We start from the raw sequence: 20,220 nt of genomic DNA, 5'->3' as shown, positions 1-20,220 counted from the left end.
GGTCTGCTAAAGTGACGTCGCCTGCAAGAAACGCGAGACGTGCATTTCGCCTGCCAAGGTCGCGTGTGTGGCTGGGGCGTTCATGCAGAGTTGCTGCAGGGCGGTGCAGAGGCAGCTTGTCACTCACCTGGGTAACGACGTGTGGCGGTACTTGGAGCAAGCCACGCGAGGATTGTCAGCGGCTGATTGTCGGCAGGTTGCGGCCGCAGAGCGCTAGTACGTATAAGGGCAAATTTGCATGGGCTGGGGCTTGGAGCAGACAATTCTGTTGGAGAAAACGAGAGGCGGGTTAGCATTGACAGAAAAAAGGAAAAGAGGGAAATTGTAGCTGTTTGTTCGCAACAGAAGGGAAAACGAAAAAGAAAAGAAAATATTGCAGGCGTGAAACTGGCCGTGCGGAACCAGGACGATGAGGGATGCGATAAGGGCCAGAGCGCCTGTGCAGCGCTGCCAGTACAGAGGGTGGAGCGCTGGCTAGGCCGTGGATCGGCAGCAAACAAGACAGAATCTGGCGGCCGCCATCAAGGGAGTCAAACAATAGCCCAGCCCCATTAAGACGGCAGAAAAAAAGCTGGATATCGAGAGATATAGCAACAGTACAGCCTTCGAGGCAGCATTTTGTTTGTTTGCTCTTGTTCCTTGTTCCTTGTTCCTCTTCTTTTTCTTTTTCATTTTTTTTTAATGCTGGACCAGGTGGCGGCGGGGGTTATGCAAGTCAAGTCCCAGCAGACCAGGCTGTGACAACTCCAGGTCCCTTTTCCACGGCCGCCGCGACAGCCTGGACGGGCGTCGCGTGATTGGCAACCAGGCCGATGGGCTGCGACAAGGCGCATCGACGTGGTACTTTTAATCGCCATGCCAATGCCCTTCACATCTTAGTAGGCCCGGCGCGGCTCGGATGCAGGCACGGCTGAGCGCCGTTCGGTGACGACTCACGCAACCCATCGCGGCCGGCTCCCTGAGGTTTTACAGAGGAGCCTCAGGTCCACCGTCCAAGGCTCGCTTTCGCTTTTTGCTCAACGCCTTGCATTTATAAAGGTAACAGAGGGATTATAAGACGTGCGGTCCATGGATTTGGTCATGGCCGTCACACGATACAAAGAAGCCACTCCAGCTTTTCATGGCTCGCCAACACCAGGAAACTGTGCAGGCGCCGAGGAGATTTGAACATGATGATGTATGTATGTGGTGGGCTGTGAGATGCAAGATGCGCAAGGCATCGGGAAAGGAGTGCTGCTAGATGAGGGGATTGGATCAGGAGGTGGGCATACCCTGCGTCTCGCTGCAACTTGTCGCAGCAGCTTTAGTCCTTTTTTTTTCACAGCCTACTCTGTCCTTTGTAGAGGCAGAAACTTCATGGCCCCTTTCCACCAGTTGTTTACACTATTATCCGGAGGCGAACACGTAGCCCGCCCTCTCCAGAAAGACAGGAGGGAGAGTCGGGAAGACAGCAAAGAGCAAGAAAGGTGGCGTCGCAGAAATGACGTGCGCAGATTCAAGTTTAATCTCAGCTGCCAGAGATGCCTAGAGACGCCGCGTTTTGATGGCGCCGATGCTGGGCTTGTCGCAACCGGATGGAAACCTTGGTATAAGGCGATTGATGTTGAAGGAGCGTTGCCAATGCCGTTAAAAGTCCAGACGTGTTTGGCACAGGCGTGTGTTGCGCCCTCAGGCACCAATGCGATCGGCCAATGCAACAGAGCTGTCAGGCCCATGTCATACTGGTCTAGCTCCACCGCAGGAATCCGCTGGAATTCACAGGTCGGCCATTCAGTCGGCCCGTGGCACCAGCAGCTCGACGCTGGCCACCGCGGCGATTTAGCGCGCTGCAGTGACCTGCTGGGGGGCTGTTATAGTGGAAGAGCTCCAATTTCACAGCGATTGGGTTTGGGGGGGTAGTTCGATATCGTGGCCTCAAGCTCAGACTGTGTGATACCTCTGACGCAAACTCCTCTTAGCTGCATATTGATCTTCTCTGGTACTTTGCGATTGCAGGCGCATGTGCGGCCACGATTGATTCATTCCCTGCTACACCTGTGGAGCGGCGAGCGAGTCCTGGACGGCCTTGCATCGTGGACCAGCGGCATACGCACTCACCTACGTCAACTCCAGCTTCATCTAAGTCATGGCGTCCAAAGCAGTGTCCCTGCGCGATCGCCAGATAGGTAAGCATGCACAATGAACTTCACGCGGTCAACAGCAATCGCTAACCCCAATAGCATCTCTCAAAAAGATCCTCAATCTCAACGAGACCATCGAATCGAGCGAGGCGGACGAGGCACATGCCAACGGACTTTTGGCTCCTGTTGCTCCCATTCTTGATGCCGAAGGAAACCCTATCTGGAAAGTCCTTGTGTTTGATGATCTAGGCAGAGATGTCATCAGCAGTGTTATGCGAGTCAGCGACCTTCGCTCTATGGGAGTGACGATGCACATGTTAGTTTTCTGCTGTTATCCAATGACGATGCGACTGAATACCAAATCTAACGATGCGATGCGATGCGATTCACAGGCATATCGGCACGCCGCGATACCCTATACCAGATGTGCCAGTCATCTATCTGCTCGAACCGAATGCGCGCAACCTACAGCTCATGACCGAGGACCTGCAAAAGGGGCTGTATTCACCAGCTTACGTCAACTTCTTGTCGTCTCTTCCTCGAGTCTTGTTGGAAGAGTTTGCGTCGCAGACAGCTGAAGCAGGGACGTCAGAGAAGATTGCGCAGCTGTTCGATCAATACCTCAACTTTATTGTTGCAGAGCCGGACCTGTTCAGCTTGGGAATGCAGAATGAGCATACCTACTGGGCTCTGAACAGCGCAAAGACGAGCGACGCCGAGCTAGATGCGGTTGTGGACAGAATAGTCAGCGGCTTGTTCAGCGTCGTTGTGACCATGGGTGAGTCGAGCGCAATTGAGTCTCGAATTGCGTGGTCGTGTACTAATTGCTTGCCGCTATAGGCGTTATTCCAATTATTCGATGTCCAAAAGGTGCCGCCGCAGAAATGGTTGCCGTACGCCTCGACCGCAAACTTCGCGATCACATCCTCAATTCAAAAGACAACCTCTTCTCCAACGCACGACCGACGGCAGCGGGCACGCCAAGCTCCAGGCCTGTGCTCATCCTCCTCGACCGCAATGTTGACTTGATACCCATGCTGTCGCATTCTTGGACGTATCAGTCCCTCGTTCACGACGTCCTGTCCATCAAACTCAACCGTATCACAATCGAGACACCCGTTGAGGAAGGCAACCCTGCCAAGGGCACATCAAAGAAGGGCTACGACCTGACTGCCAACGACTTCTTTTGGATCAAGAATGCCGGCGTCCCTTTCCCGCAGGTAGCCGAAGATATTGACGCAGAGCTTACCAAGTACAAGGAAGAGACGGCTGCCATAACAAAGACTACAGGAGTATCAAGCTTGGAAGATTTACAAAATGACACGAGTGCAAGTGCGCAGCACCTCAAGGCCGCGATAACGTTGCTGCCCGAGATGCGGGAACGCAAGAGCATCCTCGATATGCACATGAACATCTTGGCGGCATTGCTATCTGGCATCAAGGACCGGCAGCTGGATAATTATTTCCAGGTGGAGGAAAACGCCACGAAACAAACAAAAGCTCAGATTCTAGAAATCATCAAGGATGAGAACAAGGGCAACGACCCAAATGATAAGCTGCGACTGTTTATCATCTGGTTCCTGAGCACAGAGCAAGAGGTTGCGCGAGTGGATTTCGAGTTGTTTGAGAAGGCACTGGAAGCGGCTGGTGCAGATGTCTCATCGCTGCCCTACATTCGACAGTAAGCTTCACATGGATCAAACTGCCTGTATTGTCTCTTTTGCTAACATGTCTCAGGGTGCGCGCTACTACAAAGATGACGCAGCTGACTACTATCAACAACAACTCGAACCAGCAAGCTGCCTCTTCCGACTTATTTGGACGATTTTCATCCATCTCCTCCCGCTTGACAGACCGTCTCAAAGAGACCGGTGTTCCGTCTGGCTTAACATCCAACTTTGATTCTCTAATCAGCGGAGTCAAGAACTTTTTGCCCGCAGATCGCGATCTTACAATTACCAAGATTGTCGAGTCCATCATGGAACCTTCTACGGCCTCATCTTCGGCAATTGCCAAGACAGAAAACTACCTGTATTTTGACCCGCGCTCCGCCAACGCACGCGGCACTATGCCGCCGCCCAGTGCTATCCGGTCAGGAGGTGCAGGCAGCGCGCCGGGTGGTTTACCAGGGTCTCAGAGCGGCCAAGCAGCCAGTTTCGGGCAGCGACGGCAGGGTTTCACTGAAGCAGTGGTATTCACAGTGGGCGGCGGCAGCATGGAGGAGTATGGAAACTTGCACGAGTGGGTTGGCAGAACAAGCGGCGATCGCGCACGCAAGCGAGTGGTGTATGGCAGCACGGAGATGATTAACGCTGGGCAATTCATCAAGGAGGAGTTGGAGAGACTTGGGAAAGAGGTCTCGTCGTAGTTGGCCAAAGAATACTGAGGGAGAATAAGGCGATGATTTGATGACATACTAGTGAAGTGGACAATTCGGTGTATGGAAGAAAAGATATGGCGGTTAGTATGTTTGCAGCGGTGGTGAGAAGACCACAAAGGTCAGGTTTATACATAATACTGGATGAAGAATAGAAGAGCCTACCAAAGAGAATCAAGGAGGCCCAAAGCAAATGTACTATTGTAAGTGATGCAAAGTGAAGCTCATGTTGTTTCGACGCCTCATGCTGCCGCTATCTACCCTGTATCTTTTGCGAGAGGGCCGCTGGATGGGTATCTTGAAAAAGAGAAATTGTATTGAAACGCGAAAACAGGAAATCAAGCAATAAGTTATAAGACTCCTTCAACTTCCGATAATTCTCGGAGCATGAAAAGACGCTCGTTTTTGCTGGTATCTAACCCCATAGTAGGCTCTAGACAGTAGCCTTCAGTGCATGCGCCGGCCCCTAGCAAAACCGCCGGCCGCCCTGCGACGCTCGCCGGAGCTACAGCCCGCTGCACCAACCTCGAACGCGCGAAAAAACTCGAGCGAATGCGGCTCGTGAAGAGGAATCGCGCATCGCCCCTTTGCCTTTTCTAACTTGCATCAGCCTCCTCCTTTGAATCTCCCTCCCACTTTGATCTTCTCAATCTCTCGTTAGCACCCGCTTTCTCTTTCTTCTCTCCTTCACACTTTAATGCGTTGACGACCACTGTCTCTTTTACTCTCTCTGCCTCCATCGTTCTATTGCCGTCATCGCCAACACGCCCGCCGAACTTCGTGGCTTGATCTAAGCAAACTTCAACCGGCCAACTCTTCTTTTCTCGCCTCCATTCCGTAAACATCGCGCGACGCCCTGCTTCAATCCCACGTCGGAATCGCGCATTCCGCCACCGCAATCACGATAGCTTCATCAACTCTGCCAATCCACCCCCATCCGGCCGCCGCGATGGCTGATTCCCCAGCCAAGGCCGACGGCGGCAGCGAGCGGAGGCCCGCGGGCTACAAGTCGTGGAAGAAGAAGTACCGGAAGATGCGTATCGTGTTTGACCAGAAGATGCACGAGTGCGAGGAGCTACACAAACAAGAGGCCAAAGCCGCGTCCACGGTAAAGCGCCTGGCCATAGAGAACGAGTATGTTGGCAGCAGTCATTCCCATCCCAATGCGCCATGGAGTGAGCCACGAAAACTAACTGAGCTGTTCTCTTCTGCAGCCGACTACTAGATCTCCTCGTAGAGGTCAACAACTCTCCACAGATCCCTCCAGAGCGACGGATAGACCTCGCCCTTGAGCCTCCCTCCGATGAGAGCGCCCCCTGCCTGCCGATAGACCGCGAACGCCAGTCACACAAGGACGAAGCCATGAAGAAGCTCAACAAGCTGCTCGACATGCCCCATCCGACCTACGGCTCTGCCAAAGAGTCAAACTCGACGTTCCTCGCCGATCTGAGCACTCTCGATGGCGAGTCCCACCCCGCACACTTCCTCTCCGCCGACGACGTCGACGACTACATCTACCTAATCGACACCGGCCTCGACCCAGACTCAGCCTTGCCCACGATGGCGCCGCTCGCCCACCCAGCCGCCAACGCCCCTTCAAACCCGCAAGCCAAGAATCCCACTAGCGTCACGAACTGGCTACGGAAGCACGCCCCAAAGATCTTCCTTCAAGACGGAGAAACACACGGCGATGCTGATGATGAAGCGGGCGCAGGCACAGGGCCCGGCAGCGGCCACTCCAGCGCGCGAAAGCCACGCGGCAGCGCAAAGGGTGAGCGTGGCGGCGGCAAAGCCAGCGGCGGCAAGAGCAAGAAGACGGGCGCGGCATCGCGGATCAGCGCGGCCGAGCGTGGAGACGCAGATGCCAGCATGGACGACGATGGCGAGTTCGCGGCGACGCCCGTAACGGCGCGCAGTAAGCGGAAGAGGGATGATGATACCGGCTACAAGCCTAGGGGGTCTTCGAGCCGGCCGACAAAGAAGAAGCGGAAGAGCGACGTCGAAGCGACGCCTACGGTGCGCAAGTCCAAGAAGGAGGCCGCGGCTAACAAGGACGATTAGATATGTTGGAAGACCCCTTTTAATATTGTGTGACTGTTACGAGTTTTACTAGAATGCATGTTCAAGGACAAGCTTCTGGATCATGATATCTTAATCTCTATCTCCCTGCCTTGACGACGGCGCTTTTGAAAGAAGAAGAGGCATGGAGAAAAATGAGGAGGCTTCATTTATTTGACGGATACGGTAAGGGGGAAAAGGAAAAAAGCTCCCTGCAGTTTTTGAGGTAACTCTCTAGGGGACGGGACGGGAGGGTTGTATTTGTACCAGAATACCAGGAACTTTTCTCGGGGGTTTCTATTGCATGTTTCTTGTTGTCTTTTTTCTCTCACTTTTTCTTTATCCTTTCATTATTCTTACTTTTTTGAGAATTTTCATGCGTGTTGGTAATAATAGATGTACTCTAACAGACGAGGAAAAATGGATGGAAGAAAAGAACAAGCCAGCCAGGACTGCGAATAAACGATGATGCAGCACTGGTTGTGAAACTGCTTATTTTGATTCGTACCCTTATTTCCATTTTCTAGACGGCTCAAGTCTAAAAGTTCTATATATGTACATGACGTCTCTACCTATATAGAAAAGAATAACTTTCAACTTCAATGGTACATGTGGTATACAGTGCATTCCTCCCCCCAACATCAACTTACATTCTCTTTCTCATCTCTCCACATTTTTTTTTTTTTCCATTTCTTATTGTAATTGTTTGCCCTTTAGGCCCAATAATCCAGAGAAAGCGATTCTACAGCTTCTCCTTCAGCGAAGCCTTCAGCCTCCTCTCAACAGCATCCAGATACTCATTCGTAGTGACATAGTCCTCGCGGCCCGTCTTGCCGCACGCCAGGGCCAAGTCCTTGGTCATGATGCCGTCGACGTCAACAGTGTCGACGCAGGCCTTCTCGAGGCCCTCGGCAAAGGCCACCAGCTCGGGGGTGTTGTCGAGCTTGCCGCGCTGAATAAGGCCGCGGGTCCAGGCGAAGATGGAGGCAATGGGGTTAGTCGAGGTCTCGCGGCCCTTTTGGTGCTCGCGGTAGTGGCGGGTGACGGTGCCGTGGGCGGCCTCGGATTCGAAGGTCTTGCCGTCGGGGGTGATGAGGACGGAGGTCATGAGGCCGAGGGAGCCGAAGCCCTGGGCGACAATGTCGGACTGGACGTCACCGTCGTAGTCTGTGAAAAGAAGTCAGTTGTGTGATAGTTGGAGAATGTGGGGAGGAAAAGCCTCACTCTTGAGGGCCATGATGTAGCCGCCGGAGCTCTTGATCATCTGAGCAACCATGTCGTCAATGAGACGGTGCTCGTACCAGATGCCCTTGGCCTCAAACTCGGTCTTGTACTGCGTGTCGTACAGCTCCTGGAAGATGTCCTTGAAGCGGCCGTCGTACTTCTTGAGGATGGTGTTCTTGGTGCTCATGTACAGGGGCAGCTTCTTGTCCAGGGCCAGCTTGAACGAGGCGTGCGCAAAGCCCGTGATGGACTCGTCCGTGTTGTACTGGGTCTGGGCAACGCCACCGCCGTTCTTGAACTGGAAGACTTCAATCTCCTGGGGCTGGCCGCCCTCGGGGGTGAAGACCATGGCCAGCTTGCCGGGGCCGGAGGCAACGAGGTCCTTTGCGCGGTACTGGTCGCCAAAGGCGTGACGGCCGATGATGATGGGCTGCTTCCAGCCGGGGACGAGGCGGGGGATGCGGTCGATGACGATGGGCTCGCGGAAGACGGTGCCGCCGAGGGCATTGCGGATGGTGCCGTTGGGAGAGAGCCACACTAAGAAGAAGGTTAGCCGTACTGTTGAGAATATCCGCTTGAGTTCTTAAACTCACTCTGCTTGAGGTTAAACTCCTTGACGCGGGCCTCGTCAGGGGTGATGGTGGCGCACTTGACGCCGACCGAGTACTTCTTGATAGCCTCGGCCGCATCGAGAGTGACCTGGTCATTGGTCTCATCACGATACTCCAGCCCCAGATCGTAGTACTTGAGGTCAATGTCGAGATACGGGAAGATGAAGCGGTCCTTGATGCTCTTCCAGATGATGCGGGTCATCTCATCACCGTCCAGCTCCACGACGGGGTTCTGGACCTTGATCTTCCTGGCAGTGGCCATATTGCGAGCTGAGATTGCGGAAATGGAGAGAGTCTGGACGGCGCCAAATGAGGCTGGTCGAAGAGGCTGTAGAGGACGGAGGGTAGCGGCCCGGCGAAGGGATAGAGAGGAGAGGAGACGAGGAGCGGCGGCACTCATGATGGGCGAGCTTTTAATCCAAGAATTTCGGCAAACACTTGGTTAGGGGGGCAAAAGGTCAAACGAGAGGGTGAGAAGAGAGGCCGGTTCGCGGTTCCAAGGAGGGTTTCCCGAGGTATCGCAGACGTTGGTAGCCGAATCGGCGGGACGATCCGTTTGTATGACGAGCCGCTAGTAAGTAGGAGGCTTCTAGCTTTGGTCTTCTCTTTCGTTTGGTTTCGAATGTCTCTTTTTCTTTTCTTCTTTGCGACGGCACTAGAATAAGAGAACTAAGTCACAGGCTGCTTGCTTTTCTCTTTTGTTTTGTTTCCCCAGGTGGCGACGCTGGGCTGGCGCAACGGATATTTAGCCGATGCGATGCGCTGAGATGCGATTGCGACAAAAAGTAAGGTAACCTCAGAAAAGAAGGTGGGGTGCAGCAGCGCTTGAATCGGAGAACGCGCGGGGAGCCGAACGGAGATCGACTGAGGGGAATTGACTTTTGGGGCTGCGTGGGATTTTTAATATCAATGACATGGAGGATGATTGAGCATATTCGACATACCTTGAAGCACAAAAAGTTGTTGACGGTACGGGAAGAAAGAGAAGAAAGGACGAAGTGATGAAACTCGTTGCTATATAAATTAGTAGCTCGATATCGTTATCAATCGCCGACAAACGGAGCCGGGACCCATCGTCAATCCCATACTAAGAGCAGCAATTAATGACTACTGTACCAGATACACTGATTAATCATGCCCTCCCGTCACATCCAACGCGGCAAAACTGGGAAAATAAATGAGTGGTTTTTCTTCATTTGGTTGCTCATCTCTGCTAGGCACTTTACTTGTCTCCTTTGTTGCCTTGTTTTGGGATTTAAGCCGAGCCAATGGTGTAAAACAGCAGCTCTTTTCCTACAGACACAATGGCGCGTGCCTCTTCAATCAAGGCGGGGGGTTCCACTGCCCAGGGTCCGGGAATTACTAGTAACTTTGACAGGATTTTATTACCAGAGTCAATCTCTATTTCTCTGCTTCTCTTTATTTTTTTCTTGTAGCTCTAAATCGGGGCCGATGTAGGAGCCTTGGCTCAGTCACTGCTATTATGTATGTACCTGACTACTATGCTAAGATAAGATAAAAAGACACTGACGTAGGTTTTCCAATGCATGCTTCTCTATACTGTCCGTGCTGCAGAAGCACCTGTCAATGCCAACTCTAAAGTGTACTTGTAAGCCACCATCTCCAACTTTTTTCCAAACCCCATGCTACCACCACCACCACACACACTTTTACATCCCTTTATCCGAGCTCAGCCGCACGACTAGAAAGACAGAGAAAGAGAATCTTAACCAGCTGCTATAACCACACAAAACTCCGTGCGGGGGTTGGTTTCACCTGAGGCCCCAAAATGAGGAGAAGCCGGCCACGAGCGTCTTTTGGAGTTGCAGCCGTGCAACCACACCCGTTAGGCAAATCATGATGCCAATACTACTACTTAAATCGCAATGCAAGGGGAAAAAAAAAGATATAGTACATCATTGCACATCATAACGCCGTTGTAGGATCAATCTAGCTGAGACTCTCCTCCGCCCCTCGTGACGATGCACAACTGCACGCCATTTACACGCGTGCCTCGGCTGAACCTCAAACACCAACACCAATCTTCATATCATTGTCTTCACTCAGGATACACCATCTTCCGTGTCACTCCCCCATCCACCACCATCTCAACCCCCGTCACGCCCTCACTCTCCACCAAATAAACCACCGCCCTCGCAACATCCTCCACCTTGCCAACCCTCCCCGTAAGCTGCCACTTCATATCCGCCTCGCCCAGCCCGTCCTCCCACTTCGTCCCCTTCTCATCCGCATCCTTACACTCATCTCCAACGTGAATCCAGCCCGGCAGCACGCTACTCACGCGTACGCCGTCCCTCGCCAGCGACACCGCCATGCTCTGCGCCATACCCAGCAATCCAGCCTTTGTCGTCGAATAGGCCTCGTTGTCCGGCTCGCTCATGACGGCCCGCGTCGACGAAACATGCACCACACAGCCTTTCGCGGCGCGCAGCATCCCCAGACACGCCTGCGTCATGAGCATCGGCGCCGTGAGGTTCGTCTCGATGCTCCGGTTCCATTCGTCCAGCGTCATCTCGGCCAGGCTCGTGCCGCCCACGCCGCCCGTGTACGCCGCGTTGTTGACCAGGCAGTCCAGCCGGCTCGCAAACAGCTTGTCGGCCTGCTCGACCGCGGCCGAGATCTGCCGCGGCTGGCGGAGGTCGCACAGCGCCGTGTCAAAGTCCTTTCCGCGCTGGTGTGATTTTGCGAGGAGCCCGGCGGTGTGGTCCAGCTCGGTCTTGTTGCTGTCCAGCAGAAACACGCGGTGGCCGGTTTGGAGGAGAATCCGGGACAGGCCCCGGCCGATGCCCCGCCCGGCTCCGGTGATGAGGAACGTCTTTTGAGCCGGCGCCATGGTTGAGAGATGGAGGGAAAAAGAACGTGCAAAGGTCAGCAGGTAAGTGAAGGTAAAGAATCTGAATTTTAATGAAAGCTTCCAGGTTCTTTTAGCCTGACCCCACGCTTATACAACAGCCCTGATGGGAAAAATCTCCGTTATTCGTCGTATGATGTCACTTTCGTTGTACCAAGCATGTAGCAACGCTTGCGCTCCGTAATCATTTTCACAGTCGATGAATCGGTGATTTGGCTGAGATAAGCTAATTCATTCGTCTATTTCGTATTCATAGCATCGGTTGCTCAAATGTCAAATATATCTCCAATTCCCTGCCCTCCTCCTCTGCGCACATCCACAATATCCAGCCTCCATCCCTCCCAGTGCTTCAACGAGCGCTTGATCTCCTTGATCCTTTCGATCCGCCTCTTCGCCTCCTCTTCGTGCGCCTTTCTAAAGGCTTCCTCATCAAATTCCATGTCGTCATCCGCCAACAGCTCATCATCTCCACCTCTAGCCAGTGCATTTAGTCCGTGGGCGATGAAATCACCAATACCGCCAGTCGACCCCTTCTTGTGCGCAGGAGGGTGGTTGTTACCTGAGAGGTCAACGTCGTCGAATCCAGGACTAATGGCTTCCATTTCGCGCCGTCTCTCGATCCAGGCACCGCTGCGAAGCTCATGAATCTCTGCCTCGAGGCTGCGAATCTTCTTCTCTAGCTTGAGTCTTCCTTCGTCTTCGAGCTCATCAACGCCCTCGTCGTCAAGGCCACCACCTCCTTCTGCAGATTTGCGACTTCGAAGCTTGACATTTTCGCTTTCTAGATTCTCCACCTTGGATCGCAGCTCCTGGGCTTCATTTTCTGCCTTCTCCTTCTCTTTCCTTAGCGCTTGTGACCGAGCATCTTGCTCTTTGTGCAGCGTAGTCAATGTTGCGACCTTCTTTTCGAGCGCTTCCGTCTTCTTCTCTAGCTCTTCTTTGGCCTTGTTAACCTCGTCCAGGTCGTGTTCCAGAGTCTTCACCTTGGTCTCTGCGCTGGTTCGTTCGCTGCCTTCACGAACGGCCTTTTCTGTCGTACGCTCTAAATTCTTTTTCAAATCTTGCAGCTCGCGTTGAGCTTTGCCTGCCGCAGCTTCGGCCCGGGCAACCTTGTCCTCGAGGGCAGTGATTTGCTCCCTTTCCGAAGATGCGCCGCTCTCTTGGCGTTCAACTCGGGCTTTCAGCTTTGAAATCTCAATTTCCATAGACTCAATCGTGGCTGATTTGGCATTCAATTCGGCTTGTAATGATGGCGGCGATGCTGTGATTGATACTGACTGGCGATGGCCATGGCCTATATTCCGCGATACTTGTTGCTGCAGCTGAGAGTTTTGGCGCTGAAGAGACGCGATTTCCTCCTTCTGCGGCGCCGTTGGTAAGTAATTATGGAAACGTCTGGGCCGATGCAAGCATGCTGTTTGCTCGGGCTATACGTACCAACGTCTCTGTCTGGCTGTCCTTGCCATCCTTGCCATCAGACTCACGTAGATCAGCCAGCTCTTCCTCTGCCTTCTTCCATCTCTTCTCCGAGTCGGCAGCCTCCTTGGTGACACGCTTGTTTTCCTTTTCTAGCTCTTCTATCCTTGCGACGTGCTTCCTGTAGATGTCGGGTGCTGTGTCGCCTTCGGGGCTAAAGGGCCCAGGCGACATTGGCCCCGGGCTTGCAAGCGAGCCGGCGCGGAAAGAAGTTGATCTGAGCTTTGATTGCTGTGCTAGGGATGGCGTTTCAAACGGTGACGACTCGCTGGCCTTGTCCTCTGGCCTATCTTCTGTTTTGTCTTCTGATTTGTCGTCTTGCTGGTCTCCAGGCTCGTCCTCAGCCTTGTCCTCAGCCTTGCCTTGTTCGACAGCCGTGTCGTCTGCATCCTGGCTCGGCGGGGGTTGGTCTGCGGTGTCTTCGACAGCTTCGGGCGCGGGCGCTTCTACTTCCTCTTTGGGCTCTGCCTTTGAGCCGGAAGTCTCCTTATTCTTCTTCTTCTTCTTCATTTGCTCGACCTGGAAGCGTCCTGTTAGCTACATGCACATGCACCCTGATGGGGCAGCTTGGCCGAGCATCCGCTGGGGCTTCTCACGCGCTTCCTTGCGGCAGCAAGCTTCTGCTTTTGTGTCTCGTCTGCGTCTGCCATTTTCAGTTGATTGGGTATGAAAAGGGACAGCGAAGCTACTGTTGTTGGTGCTGAATTGAAGAGATGTGCAGCTCCCTTGGCTGGAGGTGGTACTTGGCGCTTCTGCCGCCCTGATGCACCTTCGTCATAGGTGGCCACTGGAGCTTGCACAGTAATGGCTCTGCGCACTGTGGTATTGCATACTGTAACCCACTTGCATCGGCTGAGCTGAGCGCACCTTGACCAAAGCCAAAAAAATCATATACACGCGACTATATCAAAGTAGATGGAGATTTCATTCAGCCATCAAATCGAGGCTTATACATGTCCCAGATATGAAAAGTATAGTTGAGAACAATGCATACCCACCGTTCGTGTTTCCTTTGCACATATGCCCAATTGGATAGGCAGGGGCAGAATCAAACGCTGTATACCTACAGGTAGTAGTCGCTGCTCACCACGTATTCGGGAGAGCTTCACAGGTCTGCATGCCAAAAGACGCAAGAGTCCATCTTTTCCAATATCAAAAAGAAGTAGAAGCAAAAAATGCCTTCTCTTAGGCCGGTATTTGTCCGATATTGCCTGTTCGTGCCGCTGCCTTTCAGTGAATGGCGCCAGTGATGGGAGACCTGTGGCAGGTGCCTCCTGCGGTGCCTGTCCGCTGCGAGCATCTCCTTGCTTGATTTTTCTTGCTCTTGGATTGCACATCAGAATCTCTGCCTTGCAATCCCCTCGTCTCGTCACAGCATTCTGCCATACCGCTGTATCCTCTCATCATCTCCTCTCATCCATCATCTCCATCTCCGACGCCGAATGTAGCCGTTTCCTCCTTTCGCTCCAAGAATTTCCCAGGCCCTGCTTCTCTATTTCTTCGCAAAGAATTCTCATCATGAACTGGGTGGGAGGCAATCTCTCTCGGCATCGTCGAGGAAAGGGCCGGAAAGAGGACTTGGCAAACCAAGAGCAATATTTCGCAAAGGCCCGCTCTTGGCAGCGTGAGCAAGCAAAAACCAGCCCTGTGGTTCTATCTGCCGCCAATTTTATTCCCAACTATTTCGTCGCATCGAATGCAGCTGCTAGGGTGGCCAGATCAAGCTCTCCCTCTGCGCTACCAGTGCCTCTGGGCACCTCTGAAGAAGCATCGGCCAACTTGGCCAGTCCATCGCAATCCATGCAACACGATGCTGCTAAACGGCCGTCAAGCGTTGTAACACCGAGCCAGACGAGCGGGCCAGCCGTGTTCAATAATCATTCGACAAAAGACCATCTGGTAGGCACCTCTGGCCTAGAGGCGGAGCGGCGGAGACTCCTGAAAGAAGAAGATTTCATGCAAAGTAAACTGCCGAAAGTTTCAATAGTAAAACCCGCGCAGAAAAGAGGTTATTCAACCGCTGCTAGGCAAGTTGTTGGGCAGCGGCAGCGGCAGTCTGCAAATCCCGCTAGCCATCGCGAAATTCAGCCAAGCGTTGGTGACCAGAGAGGCATTAGAAAGAGGAGACTGAGCCAGATGATTCCTCCTCCCGTCGATACAACGATTAGGATACGAGTTGGAAGCAAAAGTTATCAATGGAGCGAAGCAGGAAATTCCATACGCGACCCTACGTATAATAGCTCGTCGCCAAGCTCAAGTGCAGATGAATCTCGGTGCATCGCAAGCACTATGGACAATACTTCATACGTCATTGACGAGTTTATTCCAGGGCTCTCGTCATCTACCATGAGTCCATTACCATGTTTTTCTCCAGAAAACAATCGTCCCGCATATCGCCGCAAGTTTTACGATCTGACAGAGCACTTTGATAGGGCAGGACCGGCAAAATCTCAATGCCTGATGACAACTTATACCGACGCGCTATCACCACACGCAAGACCGCCAGCGACGAGCGCGACTAGCTCCGTTAGTAGCATGGCTGTAGAGGTTGGCAATGGCCGAGAATCTGCCAAGATTGGCATGAATGAAGAGGATGTTTGGAGGGCGTGGCTGAACCAAGACGTGCCCGAGTTCCAGGTGCCCAAAGGACGACAGATATGAATGCCGATATTGACAGACCTCTCCCAACACCCGTGCCCCAGGGACTGGCAATTGCGATGCTGCCCATCCGTGCTGACTGCGACAGCGCCCTCCAAGAACCTAGTGTGAAGTTGAAAAGACGGTTTGGCGGCTGGCCGTGAACAATTTGCGTGTCCATGCCCTTTCGAAGCATATAACCGAACTGGTGACGAGAACGAAGCACCTGTTACAGTAAGGAACCAGACCCACACCAAGTCGAGAAAACACAACTGCCGAATTTTTAGTGCAGTCAGAAGCTGCAAAAGCACCAGGACGGATGCACTCGGATGGCCAACAAGTGGGGGTCATGGGATTGCGCCGCTATTTGCACTTGCAAGGATAGAGCTTGCTGAGAATCCCCAGCCAACGGATTCTTGATGGGAAATTTCTTTGCCCTTTGGACGGGGACATGTTTCGAGGTCCAAGCCATCCTTGATATGTGGGATGAAGTCGCGCCGTAGCTTGGCGGACACAGAACTCACACCAAGGCGGCAGCTTGCGACTCCACCAGCAGCCGGTTCCGAATGGCACGGTGGAGCTCATGTGGGATACGCAAGCCACGGCCACGTGCCGACGGAGGCCAAGCACCGGCGGGATGGCCATCGGCGGTGATGTTCCGCGCCTGTGTGGCCGAACAAAGCGCCGTGGCGCTGGATGCTGAATTTAAGATTGGCATGAGGATGGCAATAAGCTATTCAGCGGTGCAGCCAAGGGTCCTGGCCAAGTCAGGGAAAGCGAGGGGGGCAGCTTCGTCTCACAGCACCTGTCGCCGCGTGATTCGTCGGATTAGCCAGCCGTATATTCGTATAGCAGTCCCAACTGCTGATCTGATTCGCCTGACCGTCCAGCTGCCTATTCGTGCAGTGATGATGCCATCACCTTCCGCCATTGAATGCCGCAAGTCGTCATGAATGGGTGTATAGGACTCATACCTGTACTGTAACATTCGCCATTGCAGAATTTGGAATGGAGACAGAGCAGGAGAAAAGGTACAGGTCAAGAGGCAACACTAATAGGACAATGCCCGAATTACCGCTGATGATGCCGCTGATGATCCGACGGCAAGACGGAAAACATGCGAGGGGAGATGATTAGCTCACCTCCCCTTACCAGCCTGGTGACAATAGGCGTATACTGGTATATCCGCCAGGGCAAAGCTAAGACACAAGGAGGATCGAAAGAGCGACTTGTTTGAAAAACGTGTCTCGAGCAAACAGCATCGGGAAAGCATCCAAATCGATGCCGTGAGCAAGCTGCTGCCGCCGCTATACGTATGCATGGCTCGTACGTGAGCTGCATGCATAGGGATACACGTTAGTGCTCCCAGAGCTACCCCCATTCTCCAAAAATCTCCAGAGACAGATAGTCGCCACCAGCCTTACGCCAGTGCAGGAAGAGACAGCGGAGCACTACTGCTGCACTCAGAGCCCTAGAGAGAGGGGAACTTTGCCGACCTATCCAGTGTCTGCCTCGAGCAAGTCGGCTTCAGCTCACCCCCAACTGGCTTGGGATGCCTACTGCGTGCGTGCAAGCCTAAAAGCTCCTACGTACCTAACAACTTGGCCAACCGGCCGCGATGGAACAGCAATTACTGGGACTAAACACTCAAAGTTTACACAAGCCAATCTCGCAGGTCCAGCTAGCCCCTTCGGCCTCGTGTTTTGGCCGTGGCGTACGGAGCCACGGGCCATGAAGCTGTGTGCTGGTGCAAAGTTAGTTTCGACGGTGGCGTTTGAAGAGTAGGTTAACGTGGGCTAATTGACAGGTGAAACAAAGGTCAACTGATTGGAGGAGTAAACGACTTGTGCAGCAATGGAACGATGCGCAGGGATGATTGGCCAGAGACACGAAGTCTCATCTACCTTGAAGGCAGTGATACAAGCACAGTTGTAAGAGACAAAGAGACAAAGAGATTTCCGAGAGCCTCTGTTTGTGATCTTGACAACTAGGTTTCGATAACACTTTTGCACAGGTGGTGCTGAACAAAGCTCCGCCCCGAGTTCCCTGATACCGGACGTTACTCCGACACTATCGCGTATAGCCGCCGCCGCCACGCCTGAGCCGCAGCGATACCCGTCTCGTCAGCCCAGGAAAATGAATCGTACCCGAGTGTTTATTTGGCCCACCTAATACTAGGTGTGATATGCGCTGGGGCATCTTCAACGTCTAGTCCATCACTGCTGAATAAGGCAAGTCCAAATATAAGAAAATTCCCAAAAACAGGAAACCCCCAACAGTAAAATCCAGTATTTAGATTGAAGACCGAGAAAAACCCAGGATTTCGCCGGAATGTAGCTTCCGTTCCATCCCAAACGCCCACCTGAGAGCTATGCCTTTTTCTGATCCTCAATGTTGAACTGCCGAAAGTGCCTATGCTTTGTTCTTCTAAACCATTCTTCCCAAAACGTGTTAGGCGCTACGTACTTTTTGTTTTGGACTATCTAGCCCACCCCTTTTTAAACACCCGCTGTAGTAACCTAATTGATCCCAAAACGAGATTCAACACCCCCTCGTCAGTTATTCCCATTGGCTCAATCGAAGCAATAAAAAATTGCGCCACCAAATAACGGCTTTTTGTGTATGTAACGTATTTAGCCCTTTATTTTCTTTTCTTTTCTTTTTTCCTGCTGTTGTTGGTTCCAGTTGCCGAGATTGCCAGCCCCAGCCCCAAGATTCTCCGTCCCATACTGTACCTAAATCAATGTAAATGTACAATCCCTGCTCAATTTCTTGATAAACGGTTGATTATTTTCATTTTCGTTTTCGTTTCTTTCTTGCAGGGCTGACTGTGACTGGGGCCGTTTTTAGTACTTCGTAAAAGCGACCCCGCTTTTTATTTCTTTGCCCATAGTACTTGTAGTAAATAGGTTAAAGAAAAAGACGAAGGATCTCCTGTACTTACTAGAGCAGGCAACCCAACAAGAAAGGAATAACAAAAAAAGGTACCAAAAAGGGGAATAATATTGTCAAGTGAATCAAACAAAATAAGAAAAGGTCAGGTGCCAAGCACAAGGCAGGCGCCTTCTCAGCCATTCAGCCACCGGCCACGCGTTTTGGCCAGCTGAACGAGATGAGAAAAACAATAACGGCGTGAGACTCAGAGATCAAAAGACCTAGAGACAATTCAATGCAGTATTAGCTATAGGTAGCTAGTAGCAATAGCGACATGTAGTTACTCCTGCTGCTAGTGCCGCAACAGACCATATTCCGAACAGGCGAATCAGAGGCTCTGCAGCAAACCGTACGGTAGCTACTCCGCACCAGAGAGACAAGAAACGGAAACGGTGCGGAGTAACAGTACTTGCAGGTAGTAGTAGTATCAAGAGATTTTGACAGCTTGTATAGTAGTAGTAGTAGTAGTAGTAGTAGATCTGTCTGTCTGTATTTTGCTGCTAGGTACTGCCTAGGTGGTATCAAGATTCTTGTATATACTCCGTAGTAAAATGCAACACATGGGATTCTTTGCCTGCATGTAAAAAAACAAAAGATCCCTCCCCAGGCTTATGCTAAGACAAAAAAGAAAAATAGTAATAACAAGTCACGGATAAAAACAACAAAAGCCCTTTTTCGTAAGATTCATTCGGAAGTATAGCCGCTCTAATGGTATGTCGGCAGATGTAGGTTGAAACTTTGACGGATCCAGCGCCAAAGCTGTTTGGCTAGCTTGCGCAGGACCCCATGGTACAGTACAGTATATGTTGGTATTTCAGTAAAGAGAGAGAGAGAGAGAGAGAGAGGTAGGGGTGCGGCCGGCGCGGGTTTAGTCATAAAGGGGGGTGGAGGGGGGCGTAGATGACTGTAGTATGCGTGTACGAGAGTATTGGTTGGTGATAAAGCTGTCCCGCGGGTGCGAATTTGGGGGCTGGTCGCCGAGCTCCTCTCTAGTGTTGCTTTTCTGGCTACTCTCGCCGGCGAATCTCCTTCCGCTTCGCTTGCAAGGATGTCTTGCAAGTAGGGCATTCGTAGCCATGGCGGCTGATGTAGATTCGCTTCAGGCACTTGGTGCAGCGCCACCAGGTGATGGAGGCATTGCGGCCCTCGAACCAGTCTTCCTTTGCCGCCACGCCGCGCTTTTCAATGTCCTCTTTGTGAAAGTCCCTCAGGTGGTCGCGAAAGTGGTCGCGGCGATGAAAGGGATCGCGCCGCCGGCCGCAGCGGGCGTAATCGCAGTGATACGCTTCCTTTTGGGAGGCCGGCGCATGCTTGTGCTTGTAGTGGCGGTCGAGATCGGCGCGACGCTTAAAAGGTTTCGCATCGCAGCCGGGATGTAAGCAACACACAGGATAATCGCGGCCATTGGAGGCAAACCTACGCTCAAAATGGTTAATCGTAAAGTGCGATTGGCGGTTGGGCGGCACACGAAGCAACTTACGTTAGTGAGTCTGTTGGTGAAGCCACTTCTTGGCTAGCCGTGGCATCTGGGCTGCTATAGGCCGACGTTGCAGGCGTGCTGCTGCTTGCATATGACGGGAAGCAAGATAAGCTGGGGGCCGGCGAGGTCTGCTGTGAGAAGAACGAGTCCGTAGACACCGGCGATGCGGGGGAGCTCGCCTCCGAACAGCCCTCTGAGCCTCCATACGAAGACAGCGGCTGTGAGTGTGAATCGCAGATTTCAGAACCATCTGCCATGGAGCTGTAGTCGTTTACGCCGTAGGAGAACCAGTCGCTGTATGGCAGGTTCTCTTCGCACAGAGGAGCCGCTCCATAAATCTGGCACTCATCATACAACTGAGCTTCGCTGAAGAGCTGGTATAAGCTGGATTGCATCTCCTCGCTCATGGTGCTCGCGTTGGGGGGAGTCAT

At 52.6% G+C, this 20,220-nt stretch overlaps 6 protein-coding genes across 6 annotated transcripts; 3 read left to right on the top strand and 3 right to left on the bottom strand.

The window, feature by feature from the left end:
* Positions 1-2,125: 2,125 nt before the first annotated feature.
* Positions 2,126-4,488, top strand: TGAM01_v202652 (hypothetical protein; the record flags this gene model as incomplete). The annotated part of the gene is made up of 5 exons (XM_018802109.1): positions 2,126-2,165; positions 2,220-2,436; positions 2,513-2,898; positions 2,961-3,801; positions 3,858-4,488. 5 exons carry the CDS (start codon positions 2,126-2,128, stop codon positions 4,486-4,488), a joined length of 2,115 nt encoding a protein of 704 aa, XP_018664464.1.
* A 958-nt stretch (positions 4,489-5,446) lies between these two features.
* TGAM01_v202651 (hypothetical protein) lies at positions 5,447-6,558 on the top strand (the record flags this gene model as incomplete). The annotated part of the gene is made up of 2 exons (XM_018802108.1): positions 5,447-5,631; positions 5,712-6,558. The coding sequence occupies 2 exons, from the start codon at positions 5,447-5,449 to the stop codon at positions 6,556-6,558; spliced, it is 1,032 nt and encodes a 343-aa protein (XP_018664463.1).
* A 739-nt stretch (positions 6,559-7,297) lies between these two features.
* TGAM01_v202650 (hypothetical protein) lies at positions 7,298-8,790 on the bottom strand (the record flags this gene model as incomplete). The annotated part of the gene is made up of 3 exons (XM_018802107.1): positions 7,298-7,722; positions 7,780-8,316; positions 8,373-8,790. The coding sequence occupies 3 exons, from the start codon at positions 8,788-8,790 to the stop codon at positions 7,298-7,300; spliced, it is 1,380 nt and encodes a 459-aa protein (XP_018664462.1).
* A 2,738-nt stretch (positions 8,791-11,528) lies between these two features.
* On the bottom strand, positions 11,529-13,388 carry TGAM01_v202649 (hypothetical protein; the record flags this gene model as incomplete). The annotated part of the gene is made up of 3 exons (XM_018802105.1): positions 11,529-12,623; positions 12,700-13,257; positions 13,335-13,388. 3 exons carry the CDS (start codon positions 13,386-13,388, stop codon positions 11,529-11,531), a joined length of 1,707 nt encoding a protein of 568 aa, XP_018664460.1.
* An 868-nt stretch (positions 13,389-14,256) lies between these two features.
* TGAM01_v202648 (hypothetical protein) lies at positions 14,257-15,399 on the top strand (the record flags this gene model as incomplete). The annotated part of the gene is made up of 1 exon (XM_018802104.1): positions 14,257-15,399. One exon carries the CDS (start codon positions 14,257-14,259, stop codon positions 15,397-15,399), a length of 1,143 nt encoding a protein of 380 aa, XP_018664459.1.
* A 3,917-nt stretch (positions 15,400-19,316) lies between these two features.
* On the bottom strand, positions 19,317-20,220 carry TGAM01_v202647 (hypothetical protein; the record flags this gene model as incomplete). Its single annotated transcript, XM_018802103.2, has 2 exons — positions 19,317-19,725; positions 19,790-20,220. The coding sequence occupies 2 exons, from the start codon at positions 20,218-20,220 to the stop codon at positions 19,317-19,319; spliced, it is 840 nt and encodes a 279-aa protein (XP_018664458.2).

This window comes from Trichoderma gamsii (genome assembly GCF_001481775.2).
Source record: "Trichoderma gamsii strain T6085 chromosome Unknown Scaffold_7.2, whole genome shotgun sequence".
Classification (NCBI taxonomy): domain Eukaryota; kingdom Fungi; phylum Ascomycota; class Sordariomycetes; order Hypocreales; family Hypocreaceae; genus Trichoderma; species Trichoderma gamsii.
Note: the sequence above shows the minus strand (reverse complement) of the source record. Positions and strands in the feature narration are given on the sequence as shown.